General features: G+C 40.4%; 1 protein-coding gene across 3 annotated transcripts in view; it reads left to right on the forward strand.

The window, feature by feature from the left end:
* LOC122885034 (ras-associated and pleckstrin homology domains-containing protein 1-like) overlaps positions 1–12,515 on the forward strand; it is a 67,936-nt gene that overhangs the window by 27,852 nt on the left and 27,569 nt on the right. For all 3 annotated transcript variants that reach the window (XM_044215626.1, XM_044215628.1, XM_044215627.1), the window contains exons 3-8: positions 4,316–4,450; positions 4,691–4,799; positions 4,939–5,078; positions 5,470–5,715; positions 6,955–7,107; positions 7,369–7,548. In XM_044215626.1, coding sequence (XP_044071561.1) covers positions 4,316–4,450; positions 4,691–4,799; positions 4,939–5,078; positions 5,470–5,715; positions 6,955–7,107; positions 7,369–7,548 — 963 coding nt within the window. The remainder of the gene's footprint in view (positions 1–4,315; positions 4,451–4,690; positions 4,800–4,938; positions 5,079–5,469; positions 5,716–6,954; positions 7,108–7,368; positions 7,549–12,515) is intronic.

The raw sequence follows: 12,515 nt of genomic DNA on the forward strand, positions 1-12,515 counted from the left end.
AGAGAGATGGCCAAATTCTTACTATCCTATATACAGTGGTCATGTTTAACTTTAGTTTTTTTCTCTGGGTTTGAGTTTTCTGACAGTTAAATTCATCCACACAATGCTTTTCTGCAGACACCAGAGTGTCCATGAATACACCAAGATGAGGTAAAGATAGTCCCTGTTTGCATCTACATTATCATGTGATGATAACTTCTAAAAAAGAAATAAGAGGGACTGACTGTGTGCTGTAGTAAATAAGCTTTCTGCTGCATGTTTCCACTCTCTCTGCAACTCGCTTTTCATAGCATACGGAAATAAATTAAAACAAGTCGCTACCTGTAAGGTACAGTAGGAAATCAAAACAATAAATTTATGATATGTTTTGGAAAAAAGTCAGGTGCGATGTAAAATTTTCAGTTAATTGACTAAAACTCTTTTTGTCCTTTCTCCTTGTCCTACGTCTCCCAGAATGCCACTGGACCACCCTCAGAAAAGCGGTCCACATATACATTGGCTTCATAAGGGTGGGAGATATGGACAAAATCTTAATTTTGATTATTTTAACTGTATTATCTTGACATTGATATGTTAGAACTACTGTATATTTTTGTATTTGAAGAGGTTTAACAGTTAAATCCATGTTTATTTCATTGAGTCAAAGTCAAGTTTACTTTCATTTGTTTTGGGGGTTTTTAGAAGAAAATCCAGTAATTATCTGTCTGGTGAGCAGGTAGTGTACAGTGGGTTTATCAGAGCTCATCTGCTGAAAACAGCTGCCAGCTGCAGCTGAAGGCTGAACCAAAGCAGCAAATTTGAATGCTCTAAAAACCAAAACTGTGAACTGAAAGACGCTAAAACGCTCTGTAGAGTTGCGGGGAGCTGCAGAGTTGGTGGTCGTTCTCTGGGGGTACATCACTATGAGTGACCCCTTTCACATCACACCTTTTCATTTGATCAACTATTGGTATGAAAATATTGATTAGTGCAGCTTTAAGCTTTCACACTGACACGTTTTGGTCAAATTGAACTTTGATTTAGACATGGCAACTGTGAACCATGAAATATTGATAAGAGAAACATATCAATATTATGTAGAAGGATGATAAATAATAATTATTACCTATTACATACACACCCATATGCATTGTGGAGCTGAAAAATGGATCACAATTTCATGCCAATTTTATCAATTTATGTTGGAAGCAGATTTGCGTGGAGCAGTTTTTGTCGGAGTGTCCGTGTTCTCTTTGACTCCATGCGAGGAGCAAGCTGAGTTCACAACGTGAAATGATTTTTCTTTTCATCTAGATTGTGCCTGCAAAGAAAAAAGGTTCATTTGTTGGCCTGCATCCAACCTTCGCCTGCGTGAAAACAGCAGATTGTTGTACAGGAGCGCAGCTGTGAGAGTTTTCACAACGCTCCTATAGTCCCTCAGCGGTCCCCAAACCACACACACCCAAACACACACTCGCCCTATCCTCTAGTCTAAATGACAGACCTTGCTAACCACAGGGATCTAATTGTAGCGCCGCTCCTCAGTGTGTGTGTGTGTGTGTGTGTGTGTGTGTGTGTGTGTGTGTGTGTGTGTGTGTATAGTGTTTTTCAATGTGTTTGTATGTGGGTGTGTGACATTCTGCTCTCTAATCTTGCGTGTGTGTTGGCTAACTGTCTCTCCCCAGAGAGGGACAGGGGGGCAATGACAAAACGGCTACCCAGGAATAGCACTCTGGGCCCTGAGCGATACTCTGGGGTCGCCTGGGTGGAGATCTGGAGGAGAGGAAAAAGGAGGAGGTGAGGAGAGAGGCTGGAGGAGGACAAGAGCAAAGAGAACTAGAGTATACAGAAGGGAGGTGAGATGGGGGAGAGATTAAGAGATGGAGGGGAGATGAGGAAAGAGGGGAGGAGGTGCGGAATAGAGAGCAGATGAGGTTGCTTTTTTTGTCATATATTTGGCATATACCAATATATTCTAGATAATAACAATAATGCAGGGAAAATGCTTTTTTTATTTCACTGTCTTTTTGAAAATACACTTATTCGCTCTCTTGCTGAGAGTTAGATGAAAATCAATAACTCTCATATCTTATAATATGAAACTACAGCCAGGAGACAGTTAGCTTAGCTTAGCATAAAGACTGGAAACATGGGGTGACAGCAAGCCTGGCTCTGTCTGACGGTTAAAAATAATCCTCACGGTGATGACAAAACATAGTACGGCACATAATCCCCCTTAAAACCACAACTCGTTTTTTTTTACACTTCAGTTTCTTTACATATTTAAAAAAAAAACATATAATGTGTAAATGAGTACGCAGAATTTTTACCTTTGGACAGAGCTAGGCTAGCAGTTTCCCCCTGTGTTTATACTTTATAGTCTTTATGCTAAGCTAAGCTAACCGTCTCCTGGCTGTAGCTTCATATGTAACGTACAGATATGAAGATATGAGAGTGGTGTGGATCTTCTTTTCTAACTCTCAGCAAGAAAGCGAATAAGCGTATTTCCCAAAATGTCAAACTATTCCTTTAACATTACATTTAAGTTCAATTGTGGCTTTATCTTCACTTACAGGGTCAAATCAACATGCAGAATGTTTTCATGCATTAAACTTTCGATACTTTCAAGTTGATAAATCAATACTTAGTTCTACCGTAAGTTTTTTGTTTGATCATTTGAAAGGGTATTACATCATGTATAGGGTGGACAACTGTTGCTACTGGTTGTCAACACAGAGAAGAATTCAGCAGCTGCTGTGTGTCTTTGTCTCTGATCTGTATTCCAGTTTAAGCCGCCATATATTTTCATAACTGTGTGTGTGTGTGTGTGTGTGTGTGTGTGTGTGTCAGTGAAGGATCATTATTGCCACCATTAATCACTGCAACACTCTCCAAAAGTGTGTTGACTTGTTCTCAGTGTGGTTACATAAATGGTTTATATACACACACACACACACACACTGTCTTAATCTCTCATAACCTTTCGCCCGAATTTCCTTGTCATGCTTCTTGTATTCTTTTGTTATAAATCATGTTTATGGTTATTATTATGATTGTTTTTAGACTGTGGAACAGACCACTCTGTCTTCCTGCAAATATTGTTGATATTCTAATGTTAACATAAAGTCTTTGTGTTTTTTATACTTATAAAAATGTTCATTAATTTTTTGCTCAGTACAAAGCCAATATGGCCGCAGAATTTCAGAAATATGCAGAATGACACAAAAGAACAAGACAGTCTAAAGGCCGTCTGGCAGCAGTGTTCATTTCACCCAACAATACAAAAGTGTGGACGAGACTAAAGATAGACACTTGATATTCTTCACAGCCTTACCAGTTCTAGAAGTTTACCCCCTGCGGCATAAATGGTCTCTGTAAATTTCATGTCTTTTGATTTTGATATTTGTTGTGAAAGAGGTAACCTGCCGATAGTGTCAGAGTCACCAAAATGATTAGGAACCTTCAACTGGGGATCAGGTGTATTGCATTTTTGGGCAATCTTGGGAGTTTTTTTTTACTCTGGAACAAAGTGTTACATGGAAGGATGGGCCGACTGCCCGCAAAAACTAATATTGGCATTCTTTGTCATGAGAGACAAAATGTCCCATGCCTTCCATGTCTCTGCTCAGCTCTCATTTCTGTCCCTGGCTCCTCTGAAGAGCTTCCAAACATTACTTAAAAGGTCTAAAAAATTGTATTAAGAAGGGTCGTGTCACTTTTCAGGCACAGCAGTTCAATCTGCATCTTGTCTGATTTACTAAATACAGCTGGACTTTGTCTCTTCAACTGTTAAATTCCTGCTGTCATTATCGGGTTCTGTCCATTTATTATATTTGTTATAACTTTCACCAGCTGTGATCTGTCACAAACAGGCTTTTATTGTCATCTTTGAATTTCTATTACAGCTTTCAAATTTGTCTTAATCTAAGTGCCAAGAAGCTTTCGAAAGGTTTCAATCTTGTGTGGATTTCTGAACCCTGTGGCCCACCGATTTCGGGAGTATTTGGTCCCAATATTGTCATTGTTATGATGGTGATCCAGGAGTTGAAGTGTCTTCTGCTGTTAAATTCATAGAGATACACAGAAATAACATGAAATCAGAATATATATATATATATATATATATATATATATATATATATATATATATATGTGAGAGAGAGAGAGAGAGAGAGAGAGAGAATACTGTATGAACGGCTGTGTAGTAGTGCAGGCTGTTGGCCACTAGATGGAGCTGAGAGATCACTCTGTCTTGAAACTGCAGAAGAATTAACCAATGTTTCATTTTCTTCTCCTCTTTTCACTTCTTCTCTTCCTCCTTCTCTCCTCTCCTTAGATGGATCAGTTGTCCGATGAGGAGGTGGAGGTCAGGGAGGAAGAGGAGGAGGAAGAGGAGGACAGCGATAAGGAGGACCAGGACCTGGACAAGATGTTTGGAGCCTGGCTGGGAGAGCTGGACAAACTCACACAGGTACACACCGCAGGGAAGCCCAGAGCTAATCTGCAAGAAACAAATCAGATTCTGTAGCATGTATGCATGACAGAATTTCCTCTATTGTGAAACCGTTATTACAGCAGAAATGCATTGTTTCAATATTGTGTCAAAAGTTACCCTAAAATCTGATCCCTGCATGCTGAAAATACATGGATGAATGGACTTCTGCCATGCAAAAGAGTCGCACACATTCATTTTCTTCTTCTGTCTATTCAGAGTCTGGATGATGGTCGCCCTGAGCAACCCACTCAGCAGAAAGCTCCCCTCAGACAAGAGACCAACATGGCCAACTTCTCCTACAGATTCTCAATCTACAACATCAACGGTCAGACACGCACAGATGCCTTTATTCCCTTGCAGTTTGATATAGTTTTAAAACGCACACATTTCCTCTCCTCCTCTCCTCTGTTCCGCCTGTCTCTCTCTTCTCCACGTCTCACATCCTGATATCTCTGTGTCTGCAGAGGCGTTGAATCAGGGGGAGAACGTGGATCTTGATGCTCTCATGGCTGATCTCTGCTCGATCGAACAGGAACTCAGCACCATCAACACCAAACCCAACAGCGTCGGCAGCATGGCTCGCCTGGGGTTGACCGACACCAAGGTACACACGTTTGCATATCGCTGCAGAGTTATCACCTCACAAAACATATGAAGAATTAAGCTTGTTTTCACAGTATGAGTTTTGGCCATCATTCATCTGTTATAATCAAATTTCTTGTTGCTGCCCATGATGAACATTTTCAAAACATTGAAAGCAGAGAGTCATCGAGACGTGTGCTCACTTCTCCAAGTAGAGAATTCAGTTGTGTTTGTTTTTATGTTTAATCACATCTAGTTGTTTTAAGGTGGCTTAAAAGTTTTGGTTAATACTTACTTTTTTACAAAAAGAGGAAATGCCTTTTTTGTTTCTTTGTTCTTATAATCTCAGAAAAGCTTTTGTTTTTTGAAACATCGTCTGCGTGGTCAGCTATACTCCTCCTTTCCGTCTCCAGGTCCGTCAGAAGCCTCCAGCAGGGCGCAGCAGCAGGCAGCAGCCAGCAGGGAGCAGCAGCAGTGGTGGTGGTGGAAGCAGTAGTAACAGTGTTAGTGGTGGGGGGGGCAGCAGCGGGGCGAGCAGTAGCAGCAGCAGCACTAGAGCGTCACCCGCTGGCACTATCAGAGCTCCCACCGGGCATCATGGGAGACCGGCACTGGCTTCTAACTTCAGTCTTGATGACATCACTGCCCAGCTGGAGAAGGTGTGTGCGAGTGTGGAAATGTATTTTATTATAAATATATATCTGTGTGAGTGATATTTTTGGACATACCTTATCATTATACTGTATATACTGTGTATCGGGGTGTTTTTATATCATTCATTCATTTCAGCAAAAACTCATATCCCTCAAAAACTCAAAGTTTTGTTTTGTAACATAAGCAATAAAAATGCCATGCTTTGATATTTGTAAAGACAAGACTGCTTGGCCTTAGGGGGGCGCTATTAGCAAGAAGTAAACATTTCAAACTTTAAGTAAACCAATAATTGCCTCATCAGACTCATTGAAGTCTGGAGAAATTCAAGCATAAAGGGACAGAGACACAGTGAGCTCTCTTGATAACCAATAGAAATCGGTCAGGGAGAACTGGAGCCTCATGCTGCTGCTCAGCAAAGAAGGAAACTTGTTTCAGTGTTTTTGTGGTTGAACAATAGGTTTCCTCCCAACTGTCATCAGTGTTTTGCTGCAACCTTCCAGATACTGTATGTTTTTTCCTGTTGCGTACGATTGTCTGGGTTGAAAACCAGTACTTTCATGGAGGAAACGGTGGTGTATTGAAACATTAGTGTTCCAAACAGATGCCAGAAGCCAGATGTGAGCGATCCGTAATTAAATAAAGTTTTTTTTGTCGGTGTAAATATAAAATTCAGTGTTTGTACCATCAGTTACTTTCATTCAATATCGGCAGGCTGCCAAGTCAGTTTTTAGTGTCACAGCAATCTCTGGCCTCATGTTACCTTACATTAATGATCCCGGTGAGTTCCACGCAGTGAGGTAGACTGATTTTGAATTGGGGGGGGGGGGCACTAGTATCGGATAGGTACTCGTTATCAGCAGAGCCTGAGTTCAGGTGTCAGAATCGGAACTGAGAGAGAAAACGTTGGATCAATACATGCCGACTCAGGATTTCTTCTGTCATACAGTTTTTGATGCCATTGCCTTCAGACCCCCGTGAGCTTGATCAGACCTTGCTCTATGAGATTACACAACCACAACTTGGGTGAAAATTTAATGAGATTTAAAAGATGAATTCATCCAGAGTTTTGCCTGCATTATGTTTGAGGGATGACATATTGACTCTACAAATTGATAATATGAAAGCTGCTACGTGCTGTCGGACCAACACACCTGGTCAAATCGTCTGTGCTCACTTGTGTTTGTTTTGCATGATGTATGAGCTCAACCTCTACCTTCTGTCCTCGGTCTCTGCTTACCCTTTAGGCGTCTCTCAGCATGGATGAAGCTGCTCGTCAGACCTCCTCCCACTCTCTTAGCTCCGCCTCCTCCTATACATCAGCCACGATGCGGCGGCCTGGATCCTCTCAGCGCCAACATCGACGCACAGGATCAGTCGGCACAGTCAGCGAACACGAGGTAAACTAAGCTTCAAAGTGGCCTCGGCCTCTTTATTTTCTGTTGATATTTTTTCACAGTTTATGAATAAAAATGTGGTAAATGTCAAGTTGATTAGTATTTTGACCTTATCAACTTTATATCACTGAATTGGGACCTTTAGGATTTGGAGCTGTAGAGTCTCCCCCCAGCTTTTTGGTTTCTCCAGGTTTGAGAATGACAAACCTGCTCTGTTTTCCAAACTGTGATATCTCTTCACTTTCTCTTGTTGTGCCACTTTAGGCGCGTTCAATTGTTCACTCCTCGCGCTCCTCCGTCACCTCGGCATCTGGGGTTTCCGTTAACTCTGCTTCTTCCATGGACTCACTGGACAGTGTTCTTCGCTCCAGTGAATCAGACAGTCAGCAGTCTTCAGTTACGCCCTCAGCTGAAGGAGCCAGTAAAGGTCATCACAACACAGAGGTACATGAATGAATGATTTGAATGTTCGTCTGACCCTAACCTTGCTTCTTTCAGACAATGTGGGGCAAAGGGAATTCATTATAAATACATTATGGTTCAGCTGAAATATGTTTTAAGATTAAGATGCAACTAATTGGTCATGCATGTACAGAGGTCTTTGTGAATCACTGGAGTAAATCATTTCCAAGACTGGCATCATATTGGAAGTCAGCTGATCATCTATATTTATCTCAGAAAACTTGTGATACATTTATTTCCCAATACTTAGAGGTTACTGTCTGTACTCGTCTTCTACTTTGACTGACACTCAGTTGCCAGTTTATTAGGGACACCTAGCTAACCTAATGCAGTCTAATACAACAGTCCTGTAATAAATCCTCCCTTCATGAAGGTTATAATGTTCAGTTGTTGTTGTTGTTTTAGAGAGGTGTTGATTCAACTGTATGATCATTTTGGAGGCTGCAGTTTGTGGAGAGTTTCTATTATTTTGTCCATTTATATCATTAGCTAGGCTAAATAACAGAAACACCTCTCTCTGTTTTAGCCTTCATGAAGGGAGGATTTATAGCAGGACTGTTGTATTAGACTGCATTATCTTGAGGTAGGTGTACCTAATAAACTGGCAACTGAGTGTAGTATCTACTCCAGAACATAGTGTTGAAAGAGCCCCCCTCCGTTAACCACAACAAACTGTTAGCTATAGCTAACTAGCCAGCAGCCTCATTTAGCAAATAAAGCATGCTTCTACAAAGACACATTAGCTAATGTGCTAGTCAGAAATATGAACGTGTTACTTGAGCAGATGCTCTGGTTAGCTAGTGGTCGTTAAACACAAAAAATGTAAGTTGGATTATTGATGAAATCAGTTCACGGACAGAAACAGCCAGAAACTAACAATATGTTCACTTCTGTTGAGACTCAGCTGTTCACAGAGCTCAGGACCTCCAATATGGCTGCCAAGCAGTGCGTACATCACCTGAGAGCTCTCCTTTGGCTAGGAATAATTCTCATAAGGTTGACCTGAGACTCCCATCACAACAGTCTACCTCAGTGCTAATTTCATGTGTTTAGCCGCAGGACTGATGGTGTTTGAGTGGATCTACCTCACTAAAACCTGTCCACTGACTGGGATTATGCTAAATCTGCTATCATTTCAAGCTTATTATGAAGAGATTATCTGATCCAGATGATAATTGCATTTAAAATACAGGAAGAAATATTAGAATACATACAGTATTAGAATAGGTAAAGGACCATATGCTTTACATTACTTTTGCTTTACTGCCGGTTGTTTTTTGAAGAGTTTTTAGATGGATTTCCCATCTTCCAGGCAGCAAGTTGTTTGTGGAAATTCATCACAATGAACTATTGTCCAAGTGACTTTTTGTGAGGTTGTAATGCAGTACAGACATTTTCAAACCAGCTCGCATTTAAAACTGCATTACCATGTGGCAGTCACAACACACACAGCGATGAAAACAAAAGCAGATGTTCACTGCTTGTTGACTTTCAGTCTTCATTGAGCTGCTGCCTGGATTGTGGGAAAACACAATCTAAAGGTTAAAAACTCCAGTATTGTAAAATATAACCAGTTTAATCAGAAGATTTTCTATCAACTTGCATCGTCGACCCTTAGTGTCTTTTTAGGCTTCAAGTCTATTTTTCCCCACTTTACCAATACTTTTTGTCTGTAAATATCAGTAGTTATCAGTTGTGTTGTTTCCCAGAGCTGCAAATCAGGAACAGGTCTTCTCCAACAGTCCACCCTTCCTTGCTGTTGAGTTTTTAATAGTGTAGGTTGTTTTAGGTTTTGCTGCAGTAGTGGTTTGTGTTGGTTGGCATTTTCTCCTACTGCTGGCTGTGTGCTGCTGACAGTTTCTGCTGCTTCAGGCTGTGTCCTCGCTTCTTTTCGAACCGCTCAGTTTTTCTATCCCAGAATACACTGAACAGAAAAGCCTGGTCATTGTCTTCCCCGAAACACCTACATAGTCAGATGTGAACAATTCACAGCTGCGCTAGCAAAATGTGAACAGGAGACAATGCCAAAAAGAGCTCATAACAATTACAGAGGTTGGTTTTCACCACGCATTTTGTGTTTCACAAGGCTTTTTTGAGCGTTTATACCTCAATCCCTCTTACATTTCTAACCCTGGTGGCTGCTGACGGAATTTAACCCTAAACCTTGTTAATGTTAGTGCCTTGCTCAACCCAAAGAAGAAACCAAATGAGCTGCACTGCGAACACAAACCCTGTTCAGCGAGTAGGAAACTGGGTTACTGCTCAAATTCATCCAGTGCATACACAGATACTACAGAGACCAGCGATGGAGAGAGAGGGAGAGAGGAGGAGTGAAGGAATGAATAAAATTAGAATAATGAGATGAGAGGCCAGAGTGAGTCAGTAAATGACTATAGATGATAAAGGAACAAGGGAAGGTGATGATGGAAACTAAAGGGCGAACACAGAGAGAAGCAAAGAGTGACACAGATTAAATGAAAAGAAAGAGGGAGAAAGAGTACAAATACCGAGAAAGAGAAGGAGAGAGAAAACAAAGAGAGAGGGATTAGAGGAGAGGATGTGCTGTAGTGTTTGTGCCCAGAGCGCTGCTCCCATGAGTCCAGCTCATTAGAAAGTGGGACTGCTGCAGTTTGAATCACTGAGTCTTTCTCTCCTTTACACACTCACTCTGAGTGTCTATTAAGGGCAGTAAAAATAACGTTTTAGGACTCACTAAATCCCCATTGCACTGTTTGGAGAAATAAAGATTAAATTGAGTATTGATTGTCAGATATAAGCTCTCTAATCAGAGTAGCGCTGTGTCACGAATGCTAGCTTGAAATGGGACTAGGGAGCTTATTATTATTATTAAATAAATAAAGTTTTATTATTGTTTTTCGGCTACATTGGTAGTCTAGTACACGCTAACTTTTGCCTTTCAACGTGATGCCAGGGAACGAGCGAAGAAAAAACAACAAAAGGCCACTGACATGCTTATCATTAGGCTTTAAAAAGGTTAGGGTACAATTTTAATTTAAACAATTAGTTGTCCGTCTGGACTCTTCTTGGGAACACGCCTGTGGGTTTACTGCTAGCCGCCATCTTTGTCAATTACAAAAAACCCTAAAAACTGAGGTGGGACGAGCAGCAACTTGAAACGCCTCTTCAACAAGCAAACACAATCCAAAATCTACCTCTTTCTGCATGATAGTTCAGATTATTTGACATAAGGACCCCCCTGCATTAAGCCTATATAAGGCCTCCACTGCCTTACTTATTGATTACAGTGTGATAAATGGACAATATGGCGAATGGAAGATAAATCATTTGTCGTGAAGAGGAAGAAGAGCCTTTAGTAAAGATGGTGGATAGCAAGAAAAAGCTTATCAGCCCATTTTCTATTTTGCAACATTGATGGGACAAATAAAATGAGACTTACACGCTTGAACTGTCTATGGTTTTAATAAGCTAAGCATGTAATTGTCCCCTGTTCGAGTCCGGCATGGTACCTTTGTTGCAGGTCATACTTGCTTATTTCCTGTAATCTCTCTACTGTCACTTTCCAATAAAGGCAAAAATTAAAAATGAATAATCCCTAAAAAATACATTTAGTGCACATGCAGAGCCACCTAATTTGTCGCCATGGTGGTTTTGTAGAGTAAACGGCATTATCCCAGCACAAATAGTCTTACATCGGATACAAAAAAGCTTTTTTTCCTGCTTTTTGAAAAATTATTTTCCTTTTTGAAGGTACATGTTAAACATCTGATTATAGTATCATATTGTGAGTTAACCTTTAACTTTCAGCCCTATGACTGCATATACTCATTGATGATAAAGTCAACATATTTACTCATTTATCATAAATAAAAATAAGGTGAGATTTCTCAGCAGGAGCAGGCTCCTAAGTCCACAGTTAGAACTAAAATCTGTGCACATCTTGACATATAGGTAAATTAGATACAGCAGATACTGAATTCAACTATTTTGATTTCACAGAATATTTAACAGTACAACCTGCGATCAGCTTAAACGTGTATCACACAGGAAGATACACACATACACCATCAAAGTCTTCTACGTAGCATATAGCAGCTCTCTCTTCCTGATTACTGCGTCCTAGAGGGGATCAACACACACATGTGCGCACGCATTTGGATGTTGTTGGTCAGATCTTGGCCAAAGGGAAAAACTGACTGTAATCGTGTGTGTGTGTGTGTGTGTGTGTGTGTGTGTGTGTGTGTGCGCGCGTGCCTGTTTCTACATGGGTTTGACCTAAATATTATTTTTTAATCCATGGTTATCAAGAGAGAACTAATGCTTTCTATAAAATGGTTTCTAGTGATTGAAGCACACACACACTCACACACGAGATTATTGAAGATGAGAACAGATAGTGTTTGATGTGTCTGAAAATAAAGTGTAGATTTGTTTATAATGGATATCAGATTTCAACAATATCTCTCGTTGGCGCAAAATGAGATAAGATTCAATTAAATTGAACAAACAAGTAATTAAATGTCTTTTGAGGAAGTGGATATTTTTATACCAAAACAAAAGTGCTGTGAAATATATGAGAGTATCAAAAATATCAGATCAGAAAAGCAAACTGGAATTAGACCAAGGTTTTACGAAACTGAAGGAAAAATATTTCTGACCCTTCGTCACCCTGACAGCCACGGCCCTGCTTTCCACCACAGACGACTTCATGTTTCTCAGTGTCTCCTGTACTCGAGTAAAAAGGCCACGATGAGTTGTGGCTCTATACTGGACCGAAGTCTGCTCAATAGGAACCTGCTCTGGGAGAACCGGTGACTTACAGCACTGATGCATGTATGTGGGATTATATAACGCTCAGTGAGCCACCGATTTAGCCCATGTCTGTGGAATTCACATTGTCAGTAAATATGAGTATTATAGTAAATAATTTAGCAAATAAATAAATAATTAATACAAATCTGTCTGGTATC

Source organism: Siniperca chuatsi, linkage group LG12 (assembly GCF_020085105.1).
Source record: "Siniperca chuatsi isolate FFG_IHB_CAS linkage group LG12, ASM2008510v1, whole genome shotgun sequence".
Lineage (NCBI taxonomy): Eukaryota > Metazoa > Chordata > Actinopteri > Centrarchiformes > Sinipercidae > Siniperca > Siniperca chuatsi.